Raw genomic sequence first — 27,903 nt, forward strand, 5'->3', positions numbered from 1 at the left:
GTAATTAAATAGGTATTTCCCAAGAATTCGATTATTTAAAAAAATTTAAATAAAATTCTTCTAAAAAGTTCAATTATTTTTAATAATTTTAATAAAATTCATTGCAAAAATTCAATTATCTTCAAAAATAATAAAACTCATCGCAGAATTTCAATTATTGCTAATATAATTTTAAATGAATTCGTCGAAAAATGCAATTGTTCTTAAAAATTTTTATTAAAAATCTTCGAAAGAATTCAATTATGTAAAAAAATTTTGATATGATTTGTTTATTAAAATTTAGTAATAATTTTTAATGCATTTTTAATTAAATTTCTTGAAAAAATATAATTTTTTTCAAAAATCTTAATGAAATTCTTCGTAACAAATCAGTTATTTTCAAAAATTTTGATAAAGCTTTTATAAGAAATCATTTTTAAGAAATATTAAATTTTGTTTTTATTAAAAATAATTGTATTGTTGAAGATCTTTCTAATAAGAATTGATTGAAAATAGAATTTCCACAAAAAAATTTAATTATTTAGAAGAATTTTAATAAAATTTTTCGCATAAACATTCAATTATTTTTATAAATAATAAAATTTTTAATTATTTAAAATTCAAGTTTCATTAAATATTTTCGAATAAAATCAATTATTTAATATAGAATTATTACTCCACTTTAGATCAATTTTCCAATAATTATTTATCAAAATTTTGCAAAATTCCGAGAAGAGCGCAGGTCAGGGAGGCATTCTCTATATTTTCCAAAAAATCCCGACTCAAAATATTCTTTTCTTATTTTTAAATGAGAAATAAGGTCTGGATCTTTTGGAAAATATAGAGGAATGCACCCTGATCCGCGCTCTCTTCTCGGATTTTTGGAAAATTTTGATAAATAATTATTGAAAAAATTGTTATGTTTGGAACGATTTGGAAATTACATTTAAAAAAAATGTAATTTGGGGTGCGATGAAATTTATTTCTACATAATTGAATATTTTTTTTCAAGAAATAAAAATTTTTTTAATTTATAAAATAAAGGGTAGTAAAGAAATGAAGGTAATTAGAAAATTATAAAAACGCAATAAATGAAAGTTTAGTTAGCTTTATTGTACTATCCTCATTTTGTAATTTTGCAAATAATTACTTCACAAGTCAAATGTTGAAAAAACTATGATAAGGTTTAATTAAGAATGACCGTTTATATAGCCAAGTTTCCAATAAGGTGATTAATAGAAAAACAATTTTTTTCCAAGAAAATAATTATCATCAACATCATTCTTTAAGCATTCTTTTAAAGAAACAATTATTTCGAAGTTTAATATTTATTATATCAAAAAATGTACCTAGTTTATAGAAGACAAAAACCCAATGAAACAAAGATACAGAATATCAAATACATATGACACAGAATAGTTGAATGAATTTATTTATGATATTATTCATTTATGATATTCCTAAGAATTATTAAGATCTAATTGGTTAAATAACATCTTCAAAGCATTCATTATCCTTATATATATAAAATAAAACTTCTATCTGTACATTGCTCCAAACTTGGAAATTTTTATACATTTTTTATTCTAAGACATTAGAATTAGAAAACTGAAATAATTTTTAACGTTAACTTTTAAACATTAGCATTGATAATTTGCAAATAAATAACTTTTAAAAACATTACTATATGGGTATAGTTAACTATATTCGAAACAAGAAACAAGAAATACAATTATTGCTTTTTACCGTGCAATTAAAGTAAAATCAAAAATATTATCCTAATACTATAATTATGCGCTTATATATGACTGGACTTCTTTGAATTGAAGATTAATGCCATTGGCGGCAGCAGTAAATGTTGATCGGTTGTCCAGACTTATCTTATCGATGGGCAATTGTCCCATTTCGTACTTTCTTAAAATCATTGCTATAACAACCTTGGCGTGTAACTGACCAATTTTCATACCTGGAAAACAAATTAAAATTAAAAGATTAGTGTCTTTTTTTTTCGGTATTATGAGATTCGTGTACCGATAGAGGTGAAAAATGATGCATTGGGTTTTTGATGACGAAAAAGTTTGGATACAATGATTCACAGTTCGGATAATCGAGGTTCAAGTGTTGTTTTACTTTATAGAAATGATGGTTGTAATTAGAGTCGATGTAGCAAAAATGATAGTGTGAACTTACCAACACACATTCGGGGTCCTACACCAAATGGAATATAAGCTTCGGAAATATTTACTCCCTCATTATATCGCTCAGGATTATAGGCTGATGGATCTTTAAAGTATTGAGGATCTTGATGCAGTCCATAAAGTGAAATGTAGACTGCAGTTCCTTTTTCCAGAACAACATCAGTACCGGGAATCTAAACAGAAAATTAATCATTTTCAAATCGTAAAAGTACTTCTGAATACTGGAGAACAAAAAGAATTCTTAGCAGAAATAAGGCATAGGTCTTAGTTATTTTCAGACAGAAAGGAAAGTTTTAAATTGTTGATCTTTTCTTTACTGCTATTTAAATTTTTCATTAGGGATATTTAGTTGCTTTTCTTCCTAGTTTCTTTCTAAGTGAAAGTAGTGTGCAAAGTGAAAATGCAGAATAAGGTAATTGTTACCTGATAGTCTTGTCTGGTGTATCGATCAATTGTGGCTACTGGAGGATGAAGTCGAATTCCTTCAGCAATGCATTGTTCGAGATACTTCATGTCGTTGAATGCCTCATAAGTCAGTCCATGCTTCTCTATTGCTGCATTAACATCCTCCCTCGCTTTCTGCTGAAATTCGGAATGTTTCGCCAATTCCATTATTGTAAATGACGTCGCAGTTGAGCTGGACTCAAATCCAGAGAAAAATGTTCCGGATTGATAGAAGAGATTGTTACCCTCGAATTCTGGAGAAAGGTTTGTAGAAATTTAGAGAAATTGGTAAATTTATTATTAGACTCTATGATGAATTAGAATTTTGATTTTTGAATTCATCAGAATTTTGATAAATTACTGCTATTTCATTAGTAATCGTGTATACTGTTGGATACTCACTGTAATCGGGATTTTGTGGTTCATTCTTCAATTTAATTAGCGAATCAAGAAAGTCTCCTTTCTCAATTCCTGACTTTTCTCTATCTTGTAGTGCTTTAAAGAAAACCTTTTTTATGAAACTCGAGTCGAAGAGCATAATTGAACCAAATAATTCAATCAATTCCGGCATGAAGAAAACGGTGACCAATGCTATCATTCTTTTCAAACTGTGGAAAAATTGGTGCACTGTAAAATACCAAGAAGTACAGATCAGTAACTATAGGTATTATTGGTAATCCTCATCAAAGAACTGATTCCCACGTAGTATCGAAACTTTTCTGAAGGTTGAAATTAGCTTGACTGCAATCTTAGGAATCTTTAGTTACGAAGCTCATTAAAGTTGAAGTAATTCTTTAAATTTCGACCGTTTTTCAATGTTCGGCCAACTTTTACGTTAAAACATTGAATAACATCGGGCATTTAAAGAACAACTTCAAGTTTCATGAGCTTCGCAATTAAAGATTCGAAAGGTTGCAGTCAAGTTAATTCAATCTTTCAGGAAATTTTTGGTGCTGTATGGGCTATGAATAGAAGAATAATTTTGAGCTTAAAGAATCATAATTCTTTAAGCTCAAAATTATTCTTCTATGAATCAAAAATTAAAGTGATTTAAATCACCATTTTTGGCGGTACATTATCTCGTAATCTTTATATAAATATGGAATGATTAAAATACAACAAGAAATTGAAATTCTAAATCCTTTTTTTAATCAGTGATGTCGAGAATTTTGAGTCCCAAAAAGTTATAAAAGGTTCTTTAATCATGACTCTCAATTAGAAAAGTGCCAATGCAATAATTTCTATCACAGGGCTCGAAGTAGGTCCGTAAATCATGAAAAAGTCCGTAACTTTGCTTCAAGTCCGTAAAAGTCCGTTTTTTGAAAAATGGTCCGTAAAGTCCGTAATTTCATTCAAAAAGGATGAAAAGTTCGTAAATTGTACGATATAATTTTGAGAATTTTAGAGAAATTACAAATGATTGCAGAAAGTCAATTATTTTTAAATGTAATAAAATTATTCGCAAAAATTCAATTATTTAAAAAAAATTTTCTCAGAAATTTAATAATTAAAAATTTTTTAATAAAATTCATTGCAAGAATTGAATTATTTTTAAAAATAATAAAACTCATCGGTTAGTTTCAATTATTTCTAATATTAATAAAATGATTCAATTATTTTCAAAAATTTCTCGAAATTCAATTATTATCACAAATAATAAAAAATTTTTAAGAGGAATTTAGTTATTTAAAATCAATTTTCGAAACAAATCAATTATTTTAAAAGATTTTTATATAAAATTCTATACAAGAATTCAATTACTTAAAAAAAAGTTTAATAAAGTTCCTCGCAAGAATTCAATTATTTTAAACAATTTAAATAAAATTCTTCGCAAGAATTCAATTATTTAAAAAAATTTAAATAGAATTCTTCTCAGGAATTCAATTATTTTTTTAAATTTTAATAAAATTCGATGCAAGAATTCAAATTATTTAATTATTCCCAAAAATTTCTCGAAATTCAATTATTTTCATAAATAATACAATTTTTACAGGAATTTAGTTATTTTAAACCAATTTTCATTAATTTTTTTTTTTTAAATCAATTATTTAAAAAGAGTTTTATAAAATTCTTCGCAAAAATTCAGTTATTTAAAAAAATTTAAATTGAATTCTTCTCAGGAATTCAATTATTTTTTAAAATTTTAATAAAATTCGATGCAAGAATTAATTCAATTGTTTCTAATACTAATAAAACGATTCAATTATATTAAAAAATTTCTCCAAATTCAATTATTTTCATAAATAATAAAATGTTTACAAGAACTTAGTTATTTTCAACCAATTTTCATTAAATTTTTTCGAAAAAATCAATTATTTAAAAGAATTCAATTATATTAAAAAAATTTCAATGCAATTCTTCGCTGAAATTCAATTATATTTTTAAAATTTTTTTATTTAATTTATCGAGGAAATTTGTAAGAATTTAATTTTTCTCAATTATTTACAAAAATTTTAATAAAATTCATTAAAAAATTTCAATTATTTTCATAATTAACAATATTTATCACACGAATTCAATTATTTTCTAAAGTAATAATAGGTATTCCATTATTTTCAAAAATTTTAATAATATCCATTGCAAAATTTCAATTATTTTCAAAAGTAATAAAATTCTTTTTAGGAGAATTCAATTATTTTCAATAGAATTTTAATCGAATTCCTCAAAAAATTTCTTAAAAATTTTATTAAAATTCGAACAAAGAATTTAATTATTTAAAAATTTGTTGATAAAATTTTTAATAGGAATTGAATTCCAAGAAACATTCAATTATTCAATAAATTATTTATTTGCATTTTATTTGTATTTAAATAATTGAATTCTTTCGAAGAATTTCATTAGAATTTGAAAAATAATTGTATTTTATCGAAACATTTTTTTAAAATTGTCTTGAAAATAATTAAATTTCTACCAAAAAAAGTTTTATCAAAACTTTTTAAAATGTTTGAGTTTCTGCTAAAATTCTGATATTTTTGAAAATAATTGAATTCTTGCGAAGAATTTTGTTAAGACTTTTGAAAATAATTGAATCTCTGCAAAGATTTTTATTATTTTTACGAAAATATTTAAATTCTTGGGAAAAATTTTATTAAAATTTCTGAAAGTAATTGAAAATCTGCTAAGAATTTTGTTATTTTTAATTTATGCCAAGAATTTTATTAAAATTTTTAAAAATAATTGAATTCCTGTTAATTTTTTACAAGAATTTAATTATTTTTGAAAATTTTAATAAAATTCTTCGCAAGAATTCAATTATTTTCATAAACAATCAAATTCAATGCAGAATTTCAATTATTTTTAATACAATTTTAATTAAATTTCTCGAAAAATGTAATTATTCTTAAAATTCTTAAAAATTTTATTAAAATTCGTTGATAGAATTCAATTATTTGAAAATTTGTTGATAACGATTTTTTATGGGAATTGAATTTTAAGAAACTTTCAATTATTCAATAAATTATTTATTTGCATTTTTACATTTAAATTTGTATTTAAATAATTGAATTCTAGTAGAATAGTCTAATAAAAATTGATTTTCATTTCATAAAAATGAATTTCAGTTAAAATTTGAAATAATAATTGAATTTTGTAATTAATTTTTTTGAAAAAGTTTAATTGAGTTTTTTCAATATTTTTTCAATATTTTTTCAATATTATTTTTAGTTTCTATTTTCTAATATTTATTTAATTAAAGAATTTAGGAATAATTGAAATTTCGTAAAATTGAATATTGTAAAGAAATGAATTTGAAAATTGTCAAAGAACTTTTTCGAAAATTATTAAAAATAATCGATAAAGAAAAATCGATGAAGAAGAATTTTAGATAATAATTCTTAAAAATAATAATTGAATTGATAATGATTTTAATTATTATAAATAATTATTATTAATTATTATAAAACATGAAGAAATGGATGACTTCGAGTCGAAGACTCGGAGTTATCGATTTCTTCATGTTTTATAGTTAAGAAAAATTTAATTTCTAGTTTTAAGTTACATGTTCTCTTATTTGATTCGGACTGATTTTATTTTTTGTCAGTTGGTCCGTAAAGTCCGTATTTTTAAATACTTTCCGAAAAATTTATTAAAGATTTTATTAGTGAAGTTTCAGTGCTGTTTGGGATGCTGTAGGCAACAACAGATTTTTATTGTCTAATAATGTTTTGTTGCTTCGATAAGCAAACTTACCAACTTTGGTGAGATCATTATTAGGATTCTTGAATGAATCCAATTTTGTTCCGAGTCCAATAATTGAAATCAAATCGGTTGTATATTTGTAATTCAACTCTTGAGCGTCGATTTTTTTGATACCCTTAACATCTGCCGTTTCACTATCAATATAATCGACCATATTTTCTCCAACTTCCTTCATCAATGGCAACATTAATTTTAGTTTTCCTTTCGTTAAAGTTGGAGTGATTTTTGTTCTCACGTATTTCCATGCCGGATTCTTCAGTCCAAATAAATTAACCATTCCAATGCTGTCGGTCTGTTTGGATCCACCAAAATGACGATCGGAGAAATTCTCAAAATCGGCGACCATAATTTGACGGATTAATTTTGGATCTTTTATAAGAATGCATGGTTTGTGAAAAATGTAGAATCCCAACAAGCGAAGATTTGTGGCGGCTGCTTTGTGCAATATACCAAGATGCCATCCTGGTGCTGTTCTAAAAAGTACAGCATCCTTGAAATTACCGAAAATTGAATCTGTTGGCAGTGATTCGACTCCACGTCGTTTCCAGTAATTTAATTTGTATTTCGCGTAAAATCGAAAGAGAAGAACAATAGCGCAAACTAGTAGTAATGTTGTGATGATAATTGTCATATTATCGGTACTTTAATTTTTTATCGATTGTTTTTAAATTTCTTTTCTTTTTCTTTTCACTGATAATTTTTGTTTAACAGTTTTTCCAGTAAAACTGTTTTGCAAACAACATCATAAATAAATTAATGACTAGTATAATGTTTCTTCAGTTTGGGTTCAAAGGAAAAGCGATTATTCTAAATTAAAAGAAGCATCTGAAACATAATTAATAAAATAATTATAATTAACATATTTAAGCGTTTTGATGATTGAATGATAGTTTGGTAGCAGTACAAAAAGGTCCAAATTTAAACGTTCCAATAATTAGAAATTCCAAAGTACAAAAAGTCCAATAATTAGTTAATTATTAATTAATTAATTTAATTAATAAATTAAAATCAAAATTGTTTTAAATAAAAAATTATAATTAAAATTTGTAAATTTAAATTAACATTCTAAAACGTTAAAGACTTTATTAGTTTATTATAATAAAAATAGTTAAATTTTGTTCTATGTAAATTTTTACTAAATCAAAATAGAGATAAGTTTTGCGAAATATTTTGTATAAGAAAAATTTAGAAACTATTTTATTTTGATTAATTTTGCTTTAATAATCAGTGAATTTTATTTTAATTTTAAATTAACTTTATTAATAAAACAATTGTAATTTTTGTAACTTTTATAACTTTGAATCTAAAATAATTTTATTTTATTCTTTGATAGAAATATTTAAAATTTTTTAGAATAGTTGAATTTTTTATAGATAAATTTTGTCAAAAAGTTTTGAAAATTGAATTCTTGGAGCGGATTTGATTAAAATTTTTATAAAAAAATTAATTCCTTCGAGAAATTTTTTATTAAAATTATATTGAAAATAAGTAAATTCAAAGGAAGAATTTTATTATTTTGAATATAATTGAATTAGTACCAAGAATTTTATTAAAATTTTTGTAAATAATTGAATTCTTTTTAAAGGATTTTAGTACAATTTTTAAAAATAATTCAATTATTAATAAAAATTATATTAAAATTGTTATGAAAATAACTGAAATCCTTCGAAGAATTTAAATATCTATAAAAATAACTTATTGCTTGACAGAAACTTTATTAAAAATTTTGAAAATAACTGAATTCCATTAAAGGATTTTATTAAAATTTTTTTTAAATAATCGAATTCTAGCGAAGAATTTTATTACATTTTTTAAAAATAATTAATTTGTTGCGAAGAATTTTAGTATTGAACTATTTATGAATGTAATTGAATTATTAATAATTAAATTAATAATTAAATTCTTGACAAGAATTTATTTTTAAAACTTCTTTTGGTCATTAAAAAAAATGAGAAAACTGTTTCAAGATGTAATAATTCTGTAATTTACATCATAATTGTTTTTTTCAAAAATAAAAATTTGTTCTCTAATTAATTTTAAAAATAGAAATATTCGTTAAACTTGAAATTAGATAGACAAATATTTACTTTACTCACTTTTATGTTTATTATGTTTATTCGTTTTTGTAATCTAGGTAAACAAATTGAAATTAAATTTATTTTTCACATTCAGAATTAAAATGAAAAATAAAGTATGAATCATAAAATTTTCTCCTTATATACGAATATATTTGTAAATTGCGGAATACAAAAGAAATGAAAAATAAAAGAAGAAAATCAATAATAATCACGAAATACGTGAGAAATTAAAAAATATTATTAATAATGACTCAAGGAAAGAAATCAAATTTTTTTATATTGATTTAAATGAAATGATTTCTTTGCTCTGTTCCAAATGAAATTTACAACTTTAATGCAATTGGACATTTTTTTTTTTTTTTTTTAAGAAATTGAAATATTTTCACGATTCTTTCATTATATTTGAAGATAATTTACAAAATAAATTTTTCAATACTTACGTAAAAGAATAAAATACGTGCTCTTTTTTCTTTTTCGTTTACTATTTAACAAAGAATTATTTATCAAATTTGGTGTGAAATAGATTTTTTTGATTTTGTATTAAATTAAATTTTTTAAAGTAAACTGTAGATTATAATTATTAATATTTAATTTTTTTAAGCTCAGTTTTTCAAAGTCAAGTTTTTTTTAATTCAAATTGAATTTTTGAGTTTTAAAAAATTTTTTTAAATTAATTAATTTATTATTTAACTTTTAAAAAATTATTACTTCAAATTATTTTAAAGTTTCCCTAATTTTTAAGTGAATTAAACTTTCTTAAAAAAGACTCATGTCTTTTTTAAGAAAGATTTGATTATTATAAAATTAACTTGATAATTAGTAATTAAAAATATGTAATAAATAATAATTAAAATTTGATAATTGATTCATAAGAAATTATTTAGAGGAAAGAATTAAGAGTAATTGAGGTTAATTGCAGTTTATTATTAATTAAGAACTTCATTGTTAAATAATTATGTAACTTAATTGAACTCATTAGTCGAACAAATATTTTAAATATATATATAAAATTCATTTAGTAATTTAATTGGTAATTAAAATTTCATTTATATATTATAGTTACATAATTAATTATTTTAAAAATGTATTTTAAAAATTCTAAACAATTATTTAAATTTAGGGAGTAATTCGAAAAGAAAACACTTAAAAATTGAAATGAAGCATTTTTTTATTTTGTGTGTGTGTGTGTTTTTTAATATTACAAGCGACTCTGCACATTACGAACAACATAGGTTTCTCCAAACAAAGGACAGTTTTTTGTTAAAGGCAATTTTCAAATTTTTTTTTTCCCTTTTAAGAATTAATTTAACTCTCAAATCAATAATCTTTCAGTAGAAACTCTGTGCACAGTTTCAATTTCAATAAATCATTAAATGTACAATATAATATTTCATTTCAAAAAAAAAGAAAAAAGCAAAAAAAATCTATAAATAGTTTATTAAAATATATTCTTTAATTGGAATATTTAAAACATTGTTTTTAAAATTTATTTCTCATTTAAAAAAAAAAGAATTGTGCGTTCAATAGTGAGAGAGTTAAATTAAATCTTACTCATCTAATATAATTTTTACAGATTAAACATCAGATATTACATTTTATATATCTTATTTTCAATTTTTTTCTTTTTGCAATTTTCGATTATCGAAATTTGACAATTTGACAAAAATTTTATCTAAAACTGTTATTTGCATATTAAATACTTAAAAATTAGATATTTGACATTTAAATAATACAATCACTTATATTCTACAATCCTTATAATACTAAATTACCGATGTAATTTTCGAGAAGAAAAAAAAATTATTCTTTGAACAATTAAGTAATAAAAATTGACAAAGAATCAAAGTTCTTCTCTTAAATAAAAAAAAAAATAAAATAACCGAAAATATCGGTATTTGAAAATTCTATTATCAACGATACATTTACAAAAAGAAAAAAGAAACATTTTTTTTTATATATAATTAACAAGAAATTTGCACAGCATTTTTTTTTTTTTTATTTACAAGTTTAACCACCATTTATTCTTTTTTATTCTCTTTCAGTTTTTCTCGTTTAAACACGAAAAATGGTGGCAAAAAACGTTTCACGGTAGGAATGTGCATTGAAATTGATGACTTTCTTTTTCATGAATCTCGACTATTTTGAGGGGGTGGGGGAAAAAATTATTTTAATCCCTAAATTTTTTTCTTGCAGTCTTTGCTCCTTTTTTTTAAAACACGTTTATTGTTTGCAAGCAATCTGTTTCACCTTTTTTTTAAAGTCTTTGTAATTTTTAAATGATAATGAAAATCGTGATAATTTGATTTTAACTGATGAAGAAAAAGAAGAAACAAACAATTGAGCATTCGAAGGAATGCTTTATTTAATTTACAATGATTGTGAAAATTGTTTGTTACTTTTTTACTTTGTGGAATGTTGTTTTTCGTTAGATATTTTCGTGAAGAAAAGTTTTGTTTTATTGAAAAGGAAAAAAACGGTTTTTCTTTGTCGAGGAAAGAAAAAAAAATTCTTCTATTTTTATTTGAATTTTCTATTACTGTGAATCTGGTGGATTCTGCGGTTGTTGAGCTTGTTGAGTGTGTGTTGTATGGGCGACAGTTTGAAGTCTAACTTGACTCGGTCCGGGACTGCCTCTTGTTGTCACAATTGGTTTTCCTTGAATTGGACTCGGTTGTCGTAGTTGCGCTCCGCTTGCTGCGACAACTTGAATTGTTTGCTTCAATGATCTCGAAGCAACTGGTATCACTCGTGTTTGTAATGGCGATTTGGCGAGAACAACTTGACCCGGTTGAGAGACAACGGCCTGTCCAGTTGACACCTAAAAGAAATGATAAATGTTCTTTAGTCATTATTTAAATTTTCATAAAATTGGCGAAAAATTGTGTTGATGATTAACAAAAATAGAAATAAAATTTTATAGAAAATTTATAATCAAAGATTTAGAAAACAATTTTTTATTAAAAGGACCTCACACGAAATACATTTGTTTTGGGTCCCAGTCGATTTTCTTATAATTTTTTTTTGAATTTTAAGTTTGTATTCAGTCTGAAGAAAATTATTAAATTCAAAAACTTATAGGACTTTATCCATTTTTCTACAAAAAAATTATTTTAATAGTATTTTCATTATAATTTGAAATGAAAATTCGTAAAGAAAATTTTGTTTTCGTCTAGATAATAAAATATTTAGAGGCAACAATTTGATTTAAAACTTTAAAGGTGTCTATTTAAAAATAAAATTAATTCCTTGTAATTAACTTCCCTGGATTATTTTCAAAAATTTCAATTATTTTTAATAGAATTTTTGGAAATTAGAAAATTTTCTCAATTTAAAAAATTTAAATTTCTTGCTTACAAAAATTCAATTATGAAAATTCTTGCAAAAAATTGAACTGAAGTATTTGCGAAAATGAATTTTTTAAGAAGATTATTAATTTAAATCTTTTTAAGAATTTTATTAAAATTTTAAAAAATAGTAAGTAATAGTAATGCTAATAATTAATTGGTTAATTAGTGAATTAAAAAAAATATTAATCTGTTTTAATAACTTTTATTTTTTTAAAAGTAATTGAATTTTTGCGAAGAATTTTATTAAAATTTTTAAAAATAATTAAATTTTTTCAAAAACTTTCATTAAAACTGTTACGAAAATAATTGAAATACTCCAAAGAATTTTAATATTTATATGATAATAATTATTGATTGCTTGCCAAGAACTTTTATAAGAATTTTTCAAAATAATTCAATTCCATTCCAGTATTTTATTGAAATTTTTTAAAATAAATAAGTTTCTGCGAAGAATTATATTAAAATTTATTAAAAATAATTGAATGTTTCGTAGAAATTTAATTTAAATTGAATTGTAAATAATTTAATTCTTTAGAAAAATTTTTTAGAAATTTTTAATAATTGAATTAAGTATTTCTCGACATTTTATTAAAATTGAATTAAAAATAATTAAATTTCTGCAAAGAATTTTATTATTTAGAAATATAAATGAATTCGTGCCAAGAATTATATTCAAATTTTTGAAAATAATTGAATTTTTCCTTAGGATTTTATTAAAATTATATTGAAAATAATTGAAATCCTCCAAAGAATTTTAATATTTGTGAAACTAATTAATTGCTGGACAAGAACTTTATTAAAATTTATTAAAATAATTGAATTATTTTCAAATTTATTAAAATAATTGAATTATTTTCAAAGGAATTGAATTCTTGTGATGAATTTTGATATTTATCAAAATAATTGAATTTTGGAAAAGAATTTTATTAAAATTCTTTAGAATAATTGATTTTATGGGAAGAATTTATGCGATTTTGTTGTTTATCAAGCTAATTGAATTCTTTTGCAAAATTATTTACAAATTTTTGAAAATAATTGATTTTCTGCGACGAATTAAATGTTATTTATGAAAATATTTGAATTATTGCAACGAATTTTATTGTTTTATTAAATAATTGAATGTTTCTAAAAATTGAATTCTTTCCTTAAATTTTAATAAAATTTTTAATAATAATTGCATTTTTCAAGGAATTTATTTGAAATTGTATTAAAATATTTGAAATTCTGCGATGAAAATAATTGAATTTGTAAATGAAATTTTATTATTTATAAAAATAATAATTGAATCTTTTCGTAGAATTGTATCAAAAAGTTTTTTCTATAATTAAATCTGTTGATAAATTTTATGAAAATAGTAAATAATGAAAATTATTGAATTGCAAAAATCTTTTGAAAGTAATTGAACTTTTGTAAAGATTTTTGAATTCTTGACGAGATACTCGGGAAAATTTTAAAAAAAATGGAATTTCTTCGAAGAATTTTATTACTTTTGAAAATAATTGAATTCTTGGGATGAATATTGTAATTTATGAAAATAATTGAATTTTATTGACAGGTCAGGGAATTCAGGGAAAAGTCAGAGAAAGTAAATTGTCAACGAAGTTATACAGTTGAAAAAAAAAATACTCACATGACTGAATTGTTGAACACCCGACGGTTGAACCTGCTTCATAACTTGTTGAAGATGTTGCACAGTCATTGTCGTAGGCATCGACTGTTTCTGAACAATCAATTGCGTCGGTACACCACCTTTCCCAGTGACCTGTGCCAATTGCGCCACCTTCTGCCCCGGCAATTTCCTCTGAGCCAGCATTTGCGGATGAAGTTGTAGTTGACGAATCTGCTGCGAAGTCGCAGTGCGCACCCCCATCGCAGACGTTTTGACCAACGTTGCAACCGGAGTGCCGCCCGTCGACGTCGACGCCTGCACCTGCAGTCCAGCCTGTGCGAAAATTTGCGCCGGCGTCAATCCCGCTTGTCCCGGCACCTGCACCTGAGCGACAGTCTTCGTCTGCTGGAGAACAGCCGAGGCCGCTTGCCGTTTGAGCAGTGCCGCCATCTCCGTCTCGGTGACGGGCCTCGTCACTTGCTTGCCACCGGCGACTGTCGTCTGAACCGTCCCGGTCGATGTGATGCCCTGCTTCATGAGAGTGGCGGCGCGTTGTTGAGCTGAAGTCGACGCGGGCACTGTGACCGCGACCTTTTGCGCGCCACCGCCTTGCGATTGAAGGACCTTGATGCCGTGCTGCTGACGCAGGAGTTGTTGTTGTCCGAAGTACTGGAGTTGAGCTTGCGTTACTTGTTTGCCGCCGGCGGTTGTCACGCCGACGAAGTTCCTCGGGGTTGTGACCGTGGAGCTTGGCACCAGGTTGACGGTGGCTATTCTTTGGGAGGTGGAGATGTTCGCGACGCTGACGACTGTGGGTGTCGCTCGGGATTCTTGGAGAGCGAGAGTCGCGCCAGGTCGGGATTTTATCGGAGTGGTTGGTGTCGAGGTGACGGTAGTGGCGGTTTTTATCGATGACGTCGTAGTTGTCGTGACCGTAGTCGTAGTCTGCGCGACTTGGTGAACTTGTGGAGCGGAACCACCGGACGGTTGTGAATGTTGTATTTGTATTTGCTGCTGCTGTTGTTGTTGTTGAATTTGCTGTTGTTGTTGTTGTTGTTGTTGTTGTTGTTGTTGTTGCTGCTGCTGTTGGACAAGTCGCGCCGCGGCCTGTTGCTGTTGCTCCGCGCTTAACACCGCATTTTTCTTCTCCTTCGCGATTCGATCCGCCTTTCTTGCCGCGATTTCCATCGGCGACGAAGGCGCCTCGTACTGAATTCCACATTCGGCGAGAACGGCGGCGTGTTTCGGATTTTTCATCGAAGGATTCATGCAAAGTGGCTTTGTGGTTGGGGCCTTTTTATTCGACACGGCTTTTATTGCGTCATGCCTCTGGCACGATATCGAGGTAAAGGAATAATTCTTATCCTGGTTGTACAATTGGGACGTTCTCATTGGTCTGTTGGTTTTGCTTTGTTGCTCGGCAACTTGTGGCATTTTATAGACGCCCTTCTGCTTCTTCTGCTTCTTGGGAGTGGTGTCGTAGAGGAGTTTGCCCTCTTCCCTTGGGACAATGACGGACTCGTAACGATTTCGACATTGCTTTGGTGAACGATAAATTCGCGCGGTATTATTTACAATATCGGCCACCAAATCCCAATTGGGCGTCTGTCCGGGTGAGAGGACGACTAAATTCAGTGGTAGACTCTGATAGACTTGAATTGATTGCAGGAGGGACCAGTCCTCGTGTATTGTCCATTCGAGAATATTTTCCTGTTCGTTGGGCGATTTTAGGAGAGGCGGTTTCAAACCTGACATTCCACTTGACATTGGTCTTACTATTCCACGGAGTTTGTGGAGTTTCATGTCGCGACGCATTTTTGCCAATGCTGGCGATGGTCTGTCGAACAGTGAACGAGGAGCGAACACTGATTCCTCCTTGTGACGCACTTTCGTTGGACGACGACCTGAGAAATTACAATCAATTAAGAATTACAAAAAATTATAATCATAAGAAGAAAATATTCTTTTTCTTTTTTTTTTATGTTCCAACTAGTCAACCTTTGAACCAAATGAACTAAATATTTTGTCAACAGAGCAAATATTTTTATGAAAAACTAAATTTTTTAAATTTGAGAACGTTAATTAGACATTTTGAAACTTTATTAATTATTCGAATATTATAATATCAGGATTGACACAAAAATTTAATTTTGTTTTTCTCGGATTTCCAAATATAATTTTATCATAATAAAAATTTTAATTAACTTATTACTTAAAAAATCAATGGGAGTTAAAAGAGTTATAAAAAATATAATTTTTACAAGGAAAAATTCAATTATTTTCTACAGAATATTAGGAAATATTAATAACTTAAAAAAATTGCAATTTCTTGTTTATAAAAATTCAATTATCATTTAAAAAAAGAGAACTGAAATATATTTAACAATAATGTATAGAACTACCCTCGATTATTTTCAAGAATTCCAATAAAATTCTTTTGAAAATTCAATTATCTTCCATAGAATTTAAGAAAATTTCAATTAATTAACAAAATTTTAATAACCTGTTTTTAAAAAATTCAATTTTAAAAAAAAAATGTCTTTAAATATCAAAAAAAAATAATGTGACGAATTTTCCTGGATTATTTTTAAGAATTTAAATAAATTCTATAAAAATTTTAATTTTTTTCGATAGAAATTTGAAGAAATTTAAATTTTTAATAGAATTTTTAAGAAATTTAAATTATTTTAAAAAATTTCAATTACTTGTTTATAAAAATCAAATAAAACAATACAAGTGAAATATTTTTAAAAATTAACGTGGCGAACTTTTCTCGATTATTTTTAAAAGAATTTTAGTAAAATTCTTTAAAACACTTCAATTATTTTTTGTAGAATTTTAGAAAATTTGAATTAAAATATTTTTAAAAATTGATGTGTCGAAATTTTCAATAATTTTTCCTAATAAAAGTTTAGATAATTTTTGTATCAAGTTTATCAAAATTTTAGTTTTTTAAACAGAAAAATTCTATTTTTCTCAAAGTATTAAATTAAAAATTTCTAGAATATTCAATTCTTTTTAAAAATTGAAATTTAAAAAAAGATTGTTTAGAATCTTCTAAAATTCATTTATTGCAGAAATTCTTATAAAAATATAATTTTTTTAGAATTTTAAATTAAGATTATTTTAAAAATTAAATACTTTTTTTTATAAATATTTAATTATTTCTTCACAAAAATTGAAATTATCAAAAATTTGGTTTAAAACCTTCTGAAATTCAATTACTTTTGAAAATTGCAATTATTTTGAACTAAAATCTTTTCTAAAATAATTATTATAATCATTAACTTAAAACATTTTTTTCCTGATTCTCCTGACTTGTGACAATCCAGAATAATAAAATTTCACTTTGCGAAGGAAGTAAATTTCGTTCATTTAAACGATTAAATTTTTAGGAACATAAAAATTTCTTTTACAAAAAACTACTTAAATTTCACTTGAAAATTTTTTAGTAATAAATTTCTCTTGTTAAGAATTTCTCTTGTAAATAATTTCTCTTGTTAATAATTCCTTTTGTAAAAAATTTCTCTTGTAAAAAATTATTCTCGTAAAACATTTACAAAGAAATGTATTGAAAAAAGAATTAAAAAAGAAAAAGAAATGGAAAATATTCTCTCACCATCTCTCTCGCTTATGACAGGATCGACACGAATTCGTTTTGGTTCTTTCTTAACGAATACAGGTGGCAATTGGGCCTCGGACATTGGCGTATTTTCGTACAAAAATCCCAGCGAGTAATCAATGTAGACGTCATTGTTAGAAGTTGGTGGAGTTGGTGGACACCACATCTAATAAGATTTATTTATTTTTAAGTATATTTATATATATACAAATTTTTTGCTTCATATATATAAAAGAAAAGAATCCATAAATCTTTTAACGTAATTCTGATTGATGAATTCATTTTTTTTACTCATACTAACCGGCATCTGTTCCATTGTGTTCTCTGATAACCAAATCTGAAAAATTAAAATTTCACATAATGAAACAGTTCATTTTATCAGTGACGAAATTATATTCGAAAAATATTAAATTTGTATTTCAAATTTACAAAAAGAAAAAAAATTTTCAATCTAAATCTATGAATTCTAAATGAAAATATTTCGTTCATGATCAATTTTTAAATTTATCAAATCAATGAATCAAAAGAATTTCAAAATTTGTTTAAAAAATTTAGTTTGAAATTTATAAATTACTTTTTTAAATTTTCTTTTCTATTTTATCACTTTGCATTTTTACAAAACAGGAATTTTTTTTGTAATTTATTTCTGTTTTCATTTAGTATTCAATTAAAATTTGCAGCTAGACTTTGAAACTGAGACTTACCGTGAGAAAAAGTGATATTCTTGTTAAAAATCATTTTTATATTTCTTTATTAGATATAAAAATCAAATCTTATGTATTTTATTGTCAAAAGAAATATTTAAAATTTTTTCCTTCTGTTAAATCGGATTTTTAACGTATTTTAAAATTTAACTAGAATTTAATTGTAATTAAAATTATAAATTTAATTAAAAAATGTTTATTAATTCTAAATTAATATTTAGAATTGTAAAAATAAAAAATTTAGAAGCTTGATCATATTTAAAAGTTAATAAATTTATAAGTAAAATATTAATTACTTTAAAAAGTAATTATTATTATTAATAATAGAGATAATTAATTTGAAAATTAATTGTTTTTAAAAAAGCAAAAAGAAAATTTACGGTAGATATCGTTGAGGATAGAAACTTGAGATTTTGTTTGGAAAAAGAGTGTTCCATTTTTAAAATTAGAAAATCGAGTCAATAGTATTTTTGTATATTTAAAGAGTCGAGTTTTTTTTTAAATAAAAAAGAAAAAAAAATTTTCTTGTTCTACAAAGCAAATTTACATTTACAATTTGTATTTTTAATTTTTGAAGTTGGAAAAATCTGTTAAGATTTGTTAAATTTGATGAATTTTGAACTAAATTGTACTAAATTTTTAGGCAATTTGTAAATAATTTCTACTAATTTTAAAAATAATTTTTGTTTTTTAATTTACAACTTTAAAAATAGCTGCAATTTTTTAAATTTCAACCTGAAAAATATTTTCAATTTTCCACATTTCAACTTTTTAAATTTCAGCTTTAAAATTATTTTTAATTTTATAAATTTCAACTTTTTAAATTTCAGGTTTGAAAATAATTTCCATTTTCTAAATGTCAACTTGAAAAATATTTGCAATTTAAAATTTTAACTTTTTAAATTCCAATTTTCTAAAATTCAACTTTGAAAATAATTTCAGCTTTAAAATTATTTAAATTTTTTAATTTTGAACTTGAGAAATAATTTCAATTCTCTAAATTTCATTTTTTTTAAATTTCAGCTTTAAAAATATTTAAATTTTCTAATTTTTAACTTGAATAATAATTTCAATTTCCTAAATTTCAACTTTTTAAATTCCATCTTCAAAAATATAAAAATTTTCTAATTTTTAACTTGAAAAATAATTTTTTTAAAAATATATTCTAGTTACAATTTTTCTAACTTGAAATTATTTTCGAACAAATTTATTTTGTTAATTAAAAAAAGAAGTCGAGACTCGATGTTTCAGTTTCAATAAATGGAACGCTCTTAAAGAAACAACGAAAGCCTCGTTCAGTCAAAGGCTTGTTCCAAGAACATTTCTAGCTGCAAACATTTTTGTATTAAAACTAAATTACTCCCTCCCCACCAATTTTTTTTTCTCTTTTTGGTTTCCGCGGCTCGTTTAATGTGCCTGCTTATATCTTGGCTGTCTCCAAGTTTGGAATGGCAAAGGCAGTGTTTTGGTGCCATTTTTTATGTGAGTATTGATCGGTTCTCACGCATGCTTTTAAAATCTTTTTTTTTGTTTTTTATTTTTTTGAAATTTGATATTAAATATATACAAGATTCATGAATGAACCATTTATTGTAAGTGCGGCCATGGACAGCCTTGCCACACCAAACTGATATGCAAAAAGAAAAAAGAAAATTTGCACATCTTCGATAAACTTCCAACCATAAACAAGCACACCGAGCAACTTTTGACACCAAAACGGAACTGAACCTTTGATTGAACTTGACTTGGAAACGTACCAAGAAATAAGTAAACACATTTTGTAATTTTTTTTTTATATAGCAAGGAATATTTCGTTTATTTCCTTTTCAAGGACTCATTCGATCATACAAAATACAGGCGCGCACAAATCGAGGCAATTTTTTTTTTTACGTTTTTTTTGTTCATTTCTCCCAAGAATTCTCTCAAGAAAAAAATTATAATAAAAAAAATATATATATATATCACGAGCTCGCAAAATAAACTACCACAAATATATTGGACTATCGATATTTCTAAATAGAAACAAAAAAACTGTGATACATGAATTTAAATTTCCATTCTCTCTCTTCTCTCTCTCTTTCGATTTCTATAATACAGCAGTCATGAGTCTTTAAATTTTTATAACTTAAATCGTTTTTTTTAACCTAGTCCGTCATTTACAAAGCGTTAAAAAATTGCACGCTTCTGGTTTTGTTTTTTTATACAGTGCTAAAAAATATTACAAATTGTACTTAGTACAAAAACGAAAATTTCGCAATTATTTACAGACTTAAATTCATTCAGAAAACAATAAACTCAACTTTAATAGTATTATTTTTTTTCCTGTAACTTAGAGAAAAGGGAAAAAGAACACCCGACGCGTTCATTATTAAAAAATATATTAAATATTACAACAATAGTCATCACCTTGAAAATAAATTCATCTGTTTATCGCTTCCAAACATTTCTCTATTTTTTTATTTAAACTATGATGAGTGTCCCATTTTTTTTTACACCGAATTGTTGAGCTTGTCATGAGGAGGAGCTTGAAAACGAAGAGATCGTTTTAGTGGGACTTCACTTTTTTCCTCTTCATCGTCGGCAATATCCACCGTTTGAATGTCTATAACTTTTGATCCCGAGGAGGAATTTTTTAGTTTTTTTATTCGTTTCTTCATTATTCGGGTCGATGGTGTTGTTGTTGTCTCACTATCAACTTCACTGTCTATATCTGTCAATATATTCTGGGAATTTTTTTTCTTATCCAATTTTGTCGACGCTCGAGTTGTAATTGTCGATTCACAACGATTTAGCGAAATTATTGGATTTTGTTTCTTCTCCTCGGAATAATCGCCGTTTTTTCCCTCGTCAAGTTTATTGAGTTTTACTTCAAGTTGCGGTGAACGATTATTTGGTTTCGCCTGGGAATCGAGTGTTAAAATTGCAACAACTTTTGCCGTTCGTTGCGGTCTATCGGATTCATCGCTCGATTCTGCGTTGCCATTCGTCTCGTTCTCGCTTATCGATGACTTTCGGCGCAATTGTTTCTGATTGGACGGCGACAATGAGCGAGAGGAAATAATTTCGCATTTTGATTTTTTGATTTTTAGTTTAAAAGTCTCGGGCATTGGTGTATCGGGTCGACGTCGGGTTAGATTTTCTGTTTTTGTTATTGGGAGAGTGGGAAATTTTGGGGGGAGTTTTGCTTTCTTTGGGATTGTATTCGGTATTTGGAAAACGTCGTTTGTTGGCTCTACGTTCTCGACAATTAACGGCCTTTTTCTTGGTCTTCCAACTTTCATTGGTCCTGGTAGTGGAGTGTCGGGTCTTCGTTTTATTATTATTTTTTGAATCTTTGGAGGAGGCGCGGGCATTTGAATGGCACAGGAACGAGTAAATCGGGTTTGTTCTCCGGTTTTTGATGATGATTTTGAGGATTGAGGATCTTGATCGAGTGATTTTATTTTTTTCGTTGATTCGGAGTCGAAGGATTTGTTTTTTTCTTCTGGTTCAAGGGGACTTTCGGATAATTCCGCGTTCAATTTTGTTCGACGAGTGGAAATTCTTGGAACTTCGAAAATTTCGGATGAATCTTTTGTTTCGGTGATTAAACATTTGGTTTCTTTTTCGATAGTTTCCGGTGTTTTTCTTTCTTGGTGTTCGTCGTCAGTTTTTTTATTTTTATCCTCAATTTCTTTGTCGGTTGTTTCCTTTTCTTTCACTTCTTTGCTCTTCGCTTCTTTTTCCTTTACTTCTTTGCTTTTTGTTTCTTTTTCCTTTACTTCTTTGCCCTTTGCTTCTTTTTCTTTTACTTCTTTGCTCTTTCCTTCCTTTTCCTTTGTTTCTTTGCCCTTTACTTCTTTTTCCTTCGCTTCCTTATCCTTTGTTTCTTTGCCCTTTATTTCTTTTTCCTTTGTCTCCTTCACTTCCTTTTCTTTTATTTCTTTGCTCTTTATTTCTTTTTCCTTTGTCTCCTTCACTTCCTTTTCCTTTATTTCTTTGCCCTTTATTTCTTTTTCCTTCGTCTCTTTCACTTCCTTTTCCTTTGTTTCTTTTTCCTTCACCTCCTTGTCCTTTGTTTCCTTTTCCTTCGTCCCTTTTTCCTTCACTTCCTTGGATTCACTCGCCTCACTTTCCCTGCTGTCGATCTCCAATTTCGCCGACGATCTCGTATTGTGCTTCGAGTCCTTGTCGAGTTTCTTCTCGAGCTTCACCGTTGGACTCGCGGAACGACGCGAAACGTCCGGCGCAAGATTTGCTTTTAATTTCAAAGTCGCGCAGGCTGACAACAAAACGTGGGGCACAAGATTTTTATTTGAATTCTTCAAACCGTCCTGTAATTTTTGCTTCATTTTTATTGAAAAATTCTCGGGGGTTTTGGAGAGTAATTCTTTTGAATTTTCACCCGACGTTCGTTGAACTCTTTTCGGGAATAGAGAAGATTTTCGATTTTGCGATGAAACGGAATTGTTAACGTCACAATTCTCCGTGTCCTCGTCATTCGTTGTTTTGGCGAAATTTGATTTATGCGAAGCTCGCGTCACATGTGCGGGCGAATCGTCTGAATTTTTGTTTACTTTCTCATCGGAATTTTGCACTCGTTCATCATCAACGTCGGCATTAAGATTATTAGCATTAACACTGGAATCAAGATTAGAATTAACATTCAGATTAGAATTAGAATTAACATTATTATCCTCCTCATTGTCATCGAGACAGCCATTCAATTTTTTCGAAGTATTCTTCTCCTTAGTGAGAAAATTCATTTTCGTATTTTCCAATTTCTCCAGACTCAAAGTTGGAGTAAGTAGAATATCCGAATCTTGAAATTTCTTATTTGAATCGATTGAATTCGCCAATGGTGATGATGAATTTAAACTCTCGTCGGTTTTTGAATTTTCGTTTCGCTTTCTCGAGTAGAAACCACGGGGTTTTTTCGCAGTACTAGGAAGAATTGGACTCACGTCCAGTGTCCAGAGATTTATTTTCACATTTCCCCTTGATCTTGTTCGGGGACTGTTTAAATCGAGTTTATTCTTTTGCGACAATTTGTTGGAAATTGATTTTCGCTTTCCATTTTCGGGTCTATCGTCGTTTGTTGATTCGTCCTCGTCTTGACTTTGACTCGCTTGACTGAATTCGTCGTCTTGACTATTGACAAGCTCCTCCTCGTCTTCCTCTTCTTCTTCCTCTTGTTCTTCTTCTTCATTTTCATCATTGTCTTCGTTCTGTGATTCAGTTTCCGTTTCGGTTGACGTGTCTGTTTCACTTGACGATCTATCGGCTTGAACTCTACGATTATTTCTACGCGAACTTTTTCTACCCGGCGGAATACGCTTACTATAATTTTTCTTAGAATTATTATTACTATTAACCTGATTTTCCGCGTCCTCGCGACCAAATGTTAGGGGTTTTTCTTCATCGTCATCGGCCAATCGCATTTGTCTTTCCTCCTCGTCACGTAATGCGCGCAGTCGATCCAATTCCCATTCTTTTTTCTGCTGCTCAAGTTCACGTTCGGCTGCTGCTAATTGTGCCGCTGAGAAACTTCCCTCTGACTCCTCAATGAAATTCATCGCGTATCGTTCGACCGGCGTTAACTAAAAATTCAATACAAAATATTTAGTTCATTTCTAATTTTATTTTATTTTCATTTCTTTCTTATTTATTTATTTTTAGATAAATAGATAAATAGATTTTTAAATTTTCACTTTACGAGTGAAATAAATAAATGATGACAAATAACAAGTACCTGTGAAACTAAGTTTTGAACTTCGATTTCGGCTTTACTGATTTGCGTTTCATCTTTGTCGGGTTCGTCGAGCGGGATATTCTCGTCGAACTCGGCCAAGTCGGCAACTGCCTCGGCCTTCGCCGTCTTCGCCGCTTGAACATCGAGATCTTCCTCGGCGGCGGCCAAAGCAGATTCCAAAGCTCCGATCGCCGCCTTCTCTTCGCCAGCTGAGTTTTGCAACAATGAGGAACTGTCCCTTTGAAGCATTCTCTCGCGTTCTCGCGTTTGATCAAGAACTTCGGCCATTCGAGTTGACGCGTCGCCCTCCGTTTGATCGACATTGAAAATATCCTGAATTGTCGACTGTCGAGCGAAAAAAAGGAAAAAAAGTTTATTTAAATTCAAATAAGTTATCACTTAAATACAAATTTTTTTTTTTTTAATTATTCAAGTAAATTAAATTAAGTTATAATTGAAATAGAAAATATGTTGTTTTTTAAATTAAATTATTAAATGTGTTTAAGTGAAACAAAATTTTCCGAAAATAAAAAAATAGCTATTAATACTTACGCTCTTAAAGTACGCAGTTGTAAAGTTTCCACCCTCAATCGCAAGATCGCCGAGCAATCGTTTTTGATTCGCTTTCTTCAGAATATTTTCCTCTACTGTTTTATCACTAACTAGTCTGAAAACAAAAACAGAAATTCCCTTTTTTATTTATTGATTCATTTATAGTTTTTAAATCAATATTTAAAACAAAAACATTTAAAAAAAACTAAAAAGGAATATAAAATAAAATTTTAAAAAAGTATTCTCAAATATTTTGCAATTTGATAATTAAAATCACGCGTCGAAGAGGGATTTAATTTATTTCTTTTTATCAAATTTGAGCCAAGTAGATATAAAAATATTTGTTTTTAAATTTATCTTTAAAATTCTGCAATATAAAAGTTGTGTAATCATAATGATATAACATTTTAAATAATATTAACTCATTGTTTATTACGGAAGACGGTCTAAGTAAACTAATTTATTTATTTTCTTAAATGCTTCTCTAAATAGACATTTTATTGGCAAATTTCTCTTCGACACGTGGATTTTTTTTAAAGTTTGTACAAAAATTTGTTTTCTGTTTTCTTCTTATTTCGAGAGAGAATTCTGATTTTTTCCCTAAAATATCGAGAGTTAAATTATTTTTAATAAAATTAATCGTATATTCTTAAAAAGTTCACTTTTTATTGTGAGAAACAGAAAAAATGTAAAGTTTTTAAGAACAACAAAACAAAATTTTTTTTGTATCAAAACTGCCCTTAGACTGAATAGATAAAAGCCATACAGCCTTACATTTGCTTGAAATTTTATTTACCCACAAAAATTGAGACTATTTCACAATTTATAATGAAACAGCGGAATTATTTTTGTGGGAATAGAAAAAAGCATTTTTTTAAATTCTTCTAAATTTCAATTATTTCCGAAAAATTGCAACTGTAATTCATTCAAAGAATCTTCAAAATTATTTTTAAAATTTCAAAAATCGCTAAATGTGAAAAATCTAATTTTTTGCTTTGAGTTTCGAAAAAAGTAAAAAAATATTTCTTAAATTTTTTGAAAATGGAAAAGAATTTAAAATTTTTTAAATTTCAATTATTTTAAAAAAATGAAATAAAATTTTTTAAAAATTCAATTTCTTTAAAAAAATTTTTTGATAAATTTCAATTATTAAAACTTGAAAATAATAAATTGAATTTCAGAAAAGAATTTTATTATTTATAAAAATATTATAAATTTTCATAAAAATAAAAAAATTTTTGAAAATAATTGAATTTTTTGCGAAGAATTTTATTACTTTTGAAAACAATTGAATTTCTACATAGAATTTTATCAAATTTTTTTTTTAAAAATAATTCAATTATTTTGAAAAATTTCTTCATAATTTTTAAAAAAAATTATTGCTTTCAACAAATTTAATTCAAAATGTATTGAAATTAAATATTGAATTCTAATAAACAAATTATATCAAATTTGTTTAAAATAGTGGAATTTTTTAGAATATTATTATTGCTACTGATAGGGATTGTCTTCCTGGTTCTAGAATGCTCACGAAAGGAATTGATCAGTGAACAAGCTGGCCTAAGAATATTTTGTTCTTGCATCATTGCAAAAGCAATTGGACACTTTAAGTTTCAATCACTGATCGATGATGCTCATTATTAGAATTATTATTCTAATAATTTGGAAATATATAATTGTAAATAGTAATCTACATTAATAATCGTTGTATGTTTGTTATTATATAGAATTTCATAAACATTTTGGAAAATAGATTAATTGTTTGAAAGAAATTAATTAAAATCGTTCTAAAAATAATAGAAATTCTGCGATAAATTTTATTAGTTATGAAAATAATTGAATTTTCCAGTACTTTTAATAAAAAAAATCCCTGAATTTTCTGACTTCCTTGATTTGTGGAAACCCTGAATTAGTTTAGATCGAAATTAAAGAAATAAAAGAAATTACCTATAAATATGAACGTCTCTAGTTTGTCCAATTCGATGACATCTGTCCTGAGCTTGAGCGTCCATTGTCGGATTCCAATCGCTGTCATAGAAAATAACAGTATCGGCTCCTGTCAAATTGACACCAACACCTCCCGATCTTGTCGAAAGAATAAAACAAAATATCCTCTTATCAGCATTGAAACGTTCCATCAACACTTGTCGTTGATCAACTTTCGTCGCGCCGTCCAATCGTAAGTAAATATGCCCATGAAAATTGAGAAAAGCCTCGAGAACATCCAGCATTCTTGTCATTTGCGTGAATATTAAAACCCTATGCGCACCCGACTTCAATCGCCTCAACAATTGATCGAGCGATTGCAATTTCCCGCAGTCATATTGAATGAGACGTGGCTCTGGGAATTGTGTCAACATTGACCTCGCCACTGGATGAAGTAGCGCGAGTTTCGGCGATAAATGACGTTTCAATTCAAATTTCAATCGCTCCTCAGCCCATAATTTATGTGGCGGTGGATGCGAACAATGAAAACGTGGCATTGGCGCTTGAACAGCCGGCACGTAAGTGACGAATCTTTCGAAAATTCCCTTCAGCTCTTCGACAATTTGTTCCGTTGATTTTATCGCCTCGGCCAGTGCTTCGGTTCGTGAGAAAAATTGCCTTCGCGTGCGTGGTTGATTTTCCTTCGCCGTTTTACAATGCATCCAACCGCCGTGCCACTGGCAGGTATTGGACGGTTTACCCAATCTTAGTGCCATGAAAAGATCCTCGCCGTAGAGTGGACACGCGGCGCATCGGGTCTCATTCACGTCGGCGAGTAAACGCAATTTACCTTGACGTCTGCGGCGTCGTTCGTCCTCGACGTGTGGCATGTGGAATTCCGATTTTGGCTCCTCTTTGTTTATCGTCACTTTAGTTTCTTTGACAACTGCCGCAGCAGCTGTTGTTGCTGCTGCTGCTGCTGCTGCTGCTACTGTTGTTGCCACTACTGGTCTTGTGACGATACTCGGACGTATTTGTCCCGAAATGTGGGCCTGCGATGTGTTCATGTTTAATTGTGGTACGCGAACAATTGGCCGTCCACCGGAGGTTGTCGTGACAACGCCGCTGAATACTTTGTTGACGCCCGTTGTCGTTGAGAGACCGACGAGTGATTTTGAAAGTACTGTTAAACGTTGTCCGCTCGGTGTTACGACTGTGTTGGCGTTCTGCTGATTTGACGTGAGAAGAATGTGTCGACCGGTTGCTGTTTGTACCAAGTGAGCGAAACCCGATGGCACCGCTATCCTTTGCACTGAATCGCCCTGCTTCACTGTTACCGTTTGCGTTGTCAGTCTTTGTAAACCCTCACGAATGTTGGTGTTTGCCACTGTTATTTTTTGCGAGGTCGCTCCAACAGTTGCTATTGTTGATGAAGATGGTGTTGACGAGGAGGTTGTCGTTGAGCCAGCAGTTGTCGCTTGCAAATTGTGCGGCAGTGGAATTGCTGAAAAAGATA

At 27.7% G+C, this 27,903-nt stretch overlaps 2 protein-coding genes across 4 annotated transcripts in view; both read right to left on the bottom strand.

The window, feature by feature from the left end:
* Positions 1–1,071: 1,071 nt before the first annotated feature.
* LOC122505479 (cytochrome P450 6k1-like) lies at positions 1,072–9,042 on the bottom strand. The gene is made up of 6 exons (XM_043617132.1): positions 8,915–9,042; positions 6,810–7,643; positions 3,024–3,248; positions 2,601–2,875; positions 2,170–2,350; positions 1,072–1,945 (listed from the first exon to the last, which is right to left on the bottom strand). The coding sequence occupies exons 2-6, from the start codon at positions 7,447–7,449 to the stop codon at positions 1,770–1,772; spliced, it is 1,497 nt and encodes a 498-aa protein (XP_043473067.1). The 5' UTR covers positions 7,450–7,643; positions 8,915–9,042; the 3' UTR covers positions 1,072–1,769.
* Positions 9,043–10,932: 1,890 nt separating this feature from the next.
* The window catches only part of LOC122505545 (helicase domino), a 39,963-nt gene continuing 22,992 nt past the window's right edge, over positions 10,933–27,903 (bottom strand). For 2 of the 3 annotated variants that reach the window (XM_043617245.1, XM_043617244.1), the window contains exons 16-19: positions 26,409–27,891; positions 24,462–24,576; positions 23,910–24,254; positions 19,963–23,757 (exon numbers count right to left, since the gene is read on the bottom strand). In XM_043617245.1, the coding sequence (XP_043473180.1) occupies positions 20,668–23,757; positions 23,910–24,254; positions 24,462–24,576; positions 26,409–27,891 (5,033 nt within the window). In that variant the 3' untranslated portion in view covers positions 19,963–20,667. Of the gene's footprint in view, positions 11,715–13,873; positions 15,757–17,471; positions 17,641–17,775; positions 17,812–19,962; positions 23,758–23,909; positions 24,255–24,461; positions 24,577–26,408; positions 27,892–27,903 lie in introns of those variants that run through there. The other variant, XM_043617246.1, reaches the window with a different exon arrangement.

The sequence above is a fragment of the Leptopilina heterotoma genome, unplaced genomic scaffold, assembly GCF_015476425.1.
Source record: "Leptopilina heterotoma isolate Lh14 unplaced genomic scaffold, ASM1547642v1 Lhet_36, whole genome shotgun sequence".
Taxonomy (NCBI): domain Eukaryota; kingdom Metazoa; phylum Arthropoda; class Insecta; order Hymenoptera; family Figitidae; genus Leptopilina; species Leptopilina heterotoma.

Bases quoted from the DNA above. Each gene is read 5' to 3' on its own strand.
- LOC122505479 (XM_043617132.1), bottom strand. From the start codon at position 7,449: ATGACAATTATCATCACAACATTACTACTAGTTTGCGCTATTGTTCTT. The intron at 3,249-6,809 runs GTAAGTTTGCTT...GGTATTTTACAG, and splicing joins TAATGATCTCACCAAAGTTG to TGCACCAATTTTTCCACAGT. The intron at 2,876-3,023 runs GTGAGTATCCAA...ACCTTTCTCCAG, and splicing joins ACCACAAAATCCCGATTACA to AATTCGAGGGTAACAATCTC.